This window comes from Trachymyrmex cornetzi, unplaced genomic scaffold (assembly GCF_001594075.2).
Source record: "Trachymyrmex cornetzi isolate Tcor2-1 unplaced genomic scaffold, Tcor1.1 scaffold79, whole genome shotgun sequence".
In the NCBI taxonomy this organism is placed as follows: domain Eukaryota; kingdom Metazoa; phylum Arthropoda; class Insecta; order Hymenoptera; family Formicidae; genus Trachymyrmex; species Trachymyrmex cornetzi.
The window spans coordinates 426732-433237 of record NW_017300124.1 but is presented as its reverse complement, the minus strand read 5'-3'; the positions used below and the strand labels follow the sequence as shown (position 1 = coordinate 433237).

General features: G+C 29.2%; 1 protein-coding gene across 1 annotated transcript in view; it reads right to left on the bottom strand.

Moving 5' to 3' along the window:
* The window catches only part of LOC108768357 (uncharacterized protein DDB_G0283357), a gene marked incomplete at its 3' end in the record, with an annotated part of 76229 nt that overhangs the window by 48668 nt on the left and 21055 nt on the right, over positions 1 to 6506 (bottom strand). Inside the window, exons 6-9 of the mRNA XM_018518756.1 lie at positions 5839 to 6413; positions 4834 to 5056; positions 4298 to 4397; positions 3302 to 3338 (exon numbers count right to left, since the gene is read on the bottom strand). Coding sequence (XP_018374258.1) covers positions 3302 to 3338; positions 4298 to 4397; positions 4834 to 5056; positions 5839 to 6413 — 935 coding nt within the window. The remainder of the gene's footprint in view (positions 1 to 3301; positions 3339 to 4297; positions 4398 to 4833; positions 5057 to 5838; positions 6414 to 6506) is intronic.

Below are 6506 nucleotides of genomic sequence, written 5' to 3'. Positions count from 1 at the left end.
AAATCTTTAAAATATTGTATTGTACCACAATCACCATATTTTCAGGGTAAATTTTAAAAGAAAATTCTCTCCGTGTAGTTTTTCAAAATCAAATAAACGTTTGATTGCTCCATGATTCAATTCGAAATGCAAAATTACAAAATAACAAACCGATTTCCTATATGCTTTTTATTCTTACTCTCATATAATTATCGAATACAATGAAACGAAGCTATTGGAAAGTATTCGCGAATTCCGTTCAACTTTTATGATAATCCGTAGAGAGGTCCTTCGAAGCGAGAACGAAAGGCTAGCCGGGTAGCGACAAGGATCTCCATGCGCTGCGCGAGATGAAAGCGCGCGCGCTTGGGATCACGGAGTCTGCGCGAAGCGAAAGAACTCACCTTTCGGGTGACACGCGCACTTCCGCCGCCGACGCGAACAACGGAAACGCGTGCCGGAAACCGCGTGGTTGGAAAGCGCGGTACAAGAAGATCACGAACACACGCGCGATAGATGAAAAGAGGATGTATCGACGCAGCGCGAATTATATACGTACGTTAATACGCGACGCGCAACAACATGCCTTACCTCGAGAGCGGCCGTCGCGACACTGAACGTGCCGCAGACACCTGTCGCCGTCGACCGACAGTGCCGCCGCCGCGCGGTCGAACCCCTCTCTCGTTCACGTGGTGCGCACCCCGAACCGATACTAGTGTTCAAATAAAACATATCATCTTCACAAACTATGAATCTATAATTTTTCTCTAATTTATTGCGCGTTTTGTTGATGGAGTTAAAGATATACATAGAATAAATAGTTTTTTTGTGCATGATTGCTCTGTAAACGTCATTTTTAAGGTTGTTATGTTTGTTACACTGTGATCGTAGAAAACAATATTTAGTAATTGTGCGTCTTTTTTTTAAATAAAATATGCATTTAAAAGGTTTATTTAAATTTTTTATTAATACGATGAAAGAATTTTATTATTTTAATTTTCTTATTTTAAAAGAATTATTCTTTATAAAGATGTATCTCTCTCAAAATAAGTGCCAAACAATTTTCCGAAAATTAAAACTTTTTACTATGTAGCAAAGTGCAAGAATTTAAATAAGAGTGACTAAGGCGGTAGGAGGCATTAATATTTCGATATATAATAGATCACAAAAATTCAGTTGGCATCATTATATTATATGGAAGAAATATCTATCAGTGTTAACTTACAGGAAATTTATTGTATTGTTTGTTTATGTCTGAAAACTAGAAGTAAGTTAATATTCTATTACTTATTATTATAACTCTTTGTCTCGAGGTTTTAAGTGTTTCAAGGAAAAATTCTTCACAGACATTTTATTATTAGTTAAAGAATAAACCTTTTCTTGTTTATAAAATAATATACAATATAGTTCTTTCACTGTATTGTGCAAATACTTGTCAAAATTTGTTGAAAACTCCATTACATGTAATTTCAGGACTAAAGAGTACGTTACGATTTGAAGTATAAGAGTATGTTATATACTCTTGCTACATTTTTAATCTTGCTGTAATAAATATATATAATGAATTTATGTCATTAAAGTAATGAAAAATATAGAAATGTGAGCGATTATAGCACGGTTACGTACTACAACGAATCCCCATAGAGATCTCGAATGGGATGAAAGGAGATGTCGAGCCTATAGAAACGTGATGGAGGGGGATTCATTGTGCGAGAGGATGCTACCGTTCCACTCACAATAGTAGTTCGTACATCATAAAAATAGAAGTGACTTCTGCATAATTTTGAAATGATCAATTACAAATGCTTCTATATCATGTTACAGGATACTCATTAATATGCAACGAAAATTGAATTATCTCCCAGAATGCTTTAAAACAAAACCAACTGAAAATATTCACTTACAGTCTCGATAAAAATTTTTAATAAATTTTGTATATGTGCATAGTGAATAAAATTAGTCTTTATTAAATGATGCAAAGAAAGTTTACATCAAATTTTAATAAGCTAATAAATATTTTAAATTTATAAATTGTCTCATAATTGTAAACATAAAATATATGTAAGAATATAATTTGTTTGCCATAGACATATTTATCTAGTTTTATAATATATTGCAATACAAATTGTTAATCAATTAAATTCAAATCTATTTTTAAAATTTTAAATAATATTATAGTACACGTATAAAATATTATTAATATATGTTTACATCTTCTATATATCATATGACATTATATATATATATAAAATATTATATATATTATATATATTTATATATACATATATAATATATCACATGTGTATAGAAGATATATTATAAAAATAATTTTTAATTATTCTTAACAAATATAATAATTATTTATTTATTTATTATAAAAACAAATAAAACTAGAAACTGAGTAAAAATTGTGACAATATGTTATGTTGAGTAATTATTAACCGAAACAATATGCAAGATGATGTAAGTACTCAAATAAGCAAAGTTCCTTTGAAACTGCTTCATGCACAACATGAAAAATTGCAGTAGCAAGACGCTCTTTGTGTATTCCTCACGAGGAACAATAGTGTCGCGTGAATTTTCACTATTCTTGATCTTATCCCCCTTGTAGACTCTTGTTTAGGGACTTTCTCGATAGCTAAGCTATTGTTTGTCTATTGTTTGTGTATCGCTGACCAAAATAAAAGTATTGAAATAGCAAATACAAATGCATAATTTAAAAAGGAGACTATAAAAAGTGTTCTCTTCTTTCTGCCATCGTCAATAACCTTATTGTACCTATCCTCAAAAGAATATTTATGATTTAAATGAAGATAATACACGTTACATTTACTAATAATTCTTTTATTAAAAATTTTAATTTCATAGTATGTTTTCCTTGGTGTTTAGTTTTAAAAGAATTAAAATGTTTAATGTGTAAATGTCAAATGAGAATTTAAAAAAATTGTGTGAGAGACCGAAAAATAGCGTAAATTTTAAAAAATGTTAGATTTCGCGAAACATTACTTTTTTAAATTTTATTATTTGTATTACAATATATTTAACATGATATACACAGTATACTCTAGTAATTTACTAATAATTATACAAATAAATAAATTTTTGATAAACTTGTTTTTTAATTTAACATTTTGTTTATACTTTAATTTAATAACTTTATTATTATATTTATTATTATATTTGTTATAATATTTGTTGTTATTATATTTTCTTGCTTATACACAGTTCATTAATAATAATAAACATCACATCTCGCTTTTTTTAGCAAGCAAGAAAAAATCTATTCACATTAGCATGCATAAAAATATATAACAAAACTCACCGGAATGTAGCCATCGGGTTGAATTCTCTTATGGTTTCTGAAAAGAGAAAAATTAAATGTATTGATCTGTGCAATTAAATTACATACATATAATATATATACAGTACACTCTGAAAAAAATGTGATAAGCATGCAGATCAGATGTAAACCTCATAGATTTCCATACAAACAATTTTTTTTATCACGTACCTCTGTTGAAATATTCGTTTTTAAATTAAAAGAAACATTTTTCTTAAATAATTTTTAGACTGCTTTTTAAATATTGATCATTTGTAATCATGATTTTCATAGAATTATTAGATAAAAATTTTTTAAATAGTGTAGAGTTTTTGATACCACATTGATGAAAAAAAAACCAAAAGCGGATTATTTTTAAGCCTTCTAATCACTAAAACTTTGAAGCGAACAGTATTGTTAATTTCCGAATATCTTTTAAATTTTTTTACATTTAAGAAGAATTAGGCTGCCATTTTGAATAATCTAATGATGCAAATTTCTTTTATTGTCTGTACCTTCTATTCATTACTTGTGTTTTTCTGGAAAAGGATTAATTTTTTGAAACAAAAGAAGAATATCTTTTTTAAAAATATAAGAAAAAAATTAAGAAAAATATTTAAAAATTAAAAAAAACTTTTCCGTTTTATAATTTTGGTGCTTAGTAGAATTGAACGTGGTCTGCCTCTAATTCTCCGATGTGATATCAAAAAATCTCTATCGCATTATTTTAAAGATTTTTATTTAATATAAAGATAATAATTACAAGTTATCAATATTTAGAGACTAATATGAAAATTATTTAACAAAAACGCTTTTTAAATCTTAATTTTAAAGAATATATCGGTAATAATGCGCCGTAGAAAAAAAATTTATAGAAACTTACGGAATTATTTTCATCTGATTTGCATCTCTATGAGAGATTGCCCATTTTCAGAGATATCCTGTATATGCAATTTATAAATAACTGTCAAACTAATGTTCATCTATTATTATACATACCGATTTCTCCGTTGAATCATTGGTGTTTTTAATGTGCCGTCATGAATAATCACCTGGGTTGCATCTATTTCTTCACATTCCGAACTGTCTTCAGAAATGTCTGTAATAACATGTACATAATATTAAAATATTTTAACATATATCTTTATACATCTAAAATGTTATATTATTTAACTTATTACACAACACTTAGAAATATTAAAAAGTTAAAAATTTTATTGATATAACTCTTTTTATGCATATAAAAATATAAATCTAATTAAAGTATTACAAACGTATTTTTTCCAAGATTTTTTCAAATTGCTTCGTCCATATTTTTCAAAAATTATTTTCCGGAAATATCCTGATTTTCAAACAATGCATTGATTTTATTTTATATCCATTAGTTTTAAAAAAGAGAAAATATTATATAACAAATTTAAGTGGATCCATTTTGTAGAGCTCTATTCGATACATCGGATAATCCGACTGATACTGTGTAAACTGGGTGCGATAGCATCGATCGCTAAGTGACGCTAAATTCATTCCTGCCTCACCCTCTTCGACACGTTCCTGTTTACGAACACGGGAGAGAACTGGACTGTGGCACAGCATAGCAGTATCACCAAGCACGTCATCGATGTCAGTATGCTGGCCAATAAATAAGGGCAATGTAGAGGGTCGTTTCCGCGGTGGCAATCTTCGAGGTGTCGATTGTACATTGTCATAAGGAGATTTTCGTCCCTCATAATTATCTGGCGGATCAGGTGGATTCTCGACCTGCAATAAAAGCAACGAACTGAATAATTTCCTATTTCTTAATAATAATATTTATATCAAAAGTATTAATAATATTTCTTTTATCTTCTCTACTTAATTATTTCATTTTTTATAAAAATGTAATGAATAAAATAGCGCTGTAATGTTAGTGCGATAACATTTGTAAATTATTTTTAATGGGCAATAATGAATAGAAAAACAAGATAAAAGAATAAAAGAATAAGTAATATTATTGATTAAAATGCAAGATTCGATAGTTAATGCTATTCTTCTTTATGTGATTAATAAATCTCTGATTATAAAAGATTATAATAATCCAAAGAAAGAGAGATAAGTTTATGAAGCTTATTTAAGCTATTAATAAAGTATATTACGCATAATATGTTCATTATTAGATAAAAAAATATAAATATTCTTTCGGTTTATATTTACTTATAATCAATTATTGAAAGTATTGAATTTTTCAAAATATCTTGAACAATTGAGTAATATTTTATTACTCAATTGTTTAAGATATTTTATATATAAGTAAATTATAAGTAGATTATAAATAAATATAAACCGAAAGAATATTTATATTTTCTTATCTAATAATGCACATATTATACGTAATATACTTTACTAACAGCTCTTAAATAAGCTTCATAAACTTATCTCTCTTTCTTTGGATTATTATAATCTTTTATAAAATCAGAGATTTATTAATTGTACAAAACTATTATCAGAATGACGTATAAAGTTAAAAGATAATGAATGTTATGTAATACGATGATCAATCTTACCCCTTCTGGACTAGCACGATCTCCTAACGGCTCAGACGGTGGTGGTGGAAATTGGATAGGAAATCTAGAGAGGTTTCTCTTAACACACGTCTCAGGTTCAGGGTTAATACCGATATCGATCTTCTCGTATGACTCGGAAGAGTCGGAAGTGCTGTTGGGAATTTCCACGGGAATCCTGACAACTCCGTCAGGAACATTAGAGGAGCTGTCCATCCACCATGCCTTCTCCCCAGATTCGATATGTCGTATTTTCTTAAGCGGTTTTGAAGAGTAAATGCTCTCGTTAATGACAGGGTTGTCGGTACTTTGACTATCGACAGGCGCCACTGGAATAACCTCGATCCCTTCCGGAACGTTTTCAGGATCGTCGCTCATCCACCACGCTCGTTCACCGGACTGCTGATGTCTGATACGATTTCGTCGATCAGCTGACCGAAAACTACCTCGACTAGATCCCCGTCTCGAAATAGAAAACACCGGCGAGGGTGATTTTTTTGTTTCCTCCGTTGCAACATCGTCCAACCACCATGCATGTTCTTCTGATCCTTGTCGCCAAATTTTAAGTTTATATTTTCCTGGCAATACATACAAAAAATAACATAACAAATGCAAGGATTTAATAGTATTTTTAAATTAAAATTGCTAAACATTATGAATAATTTATAAAA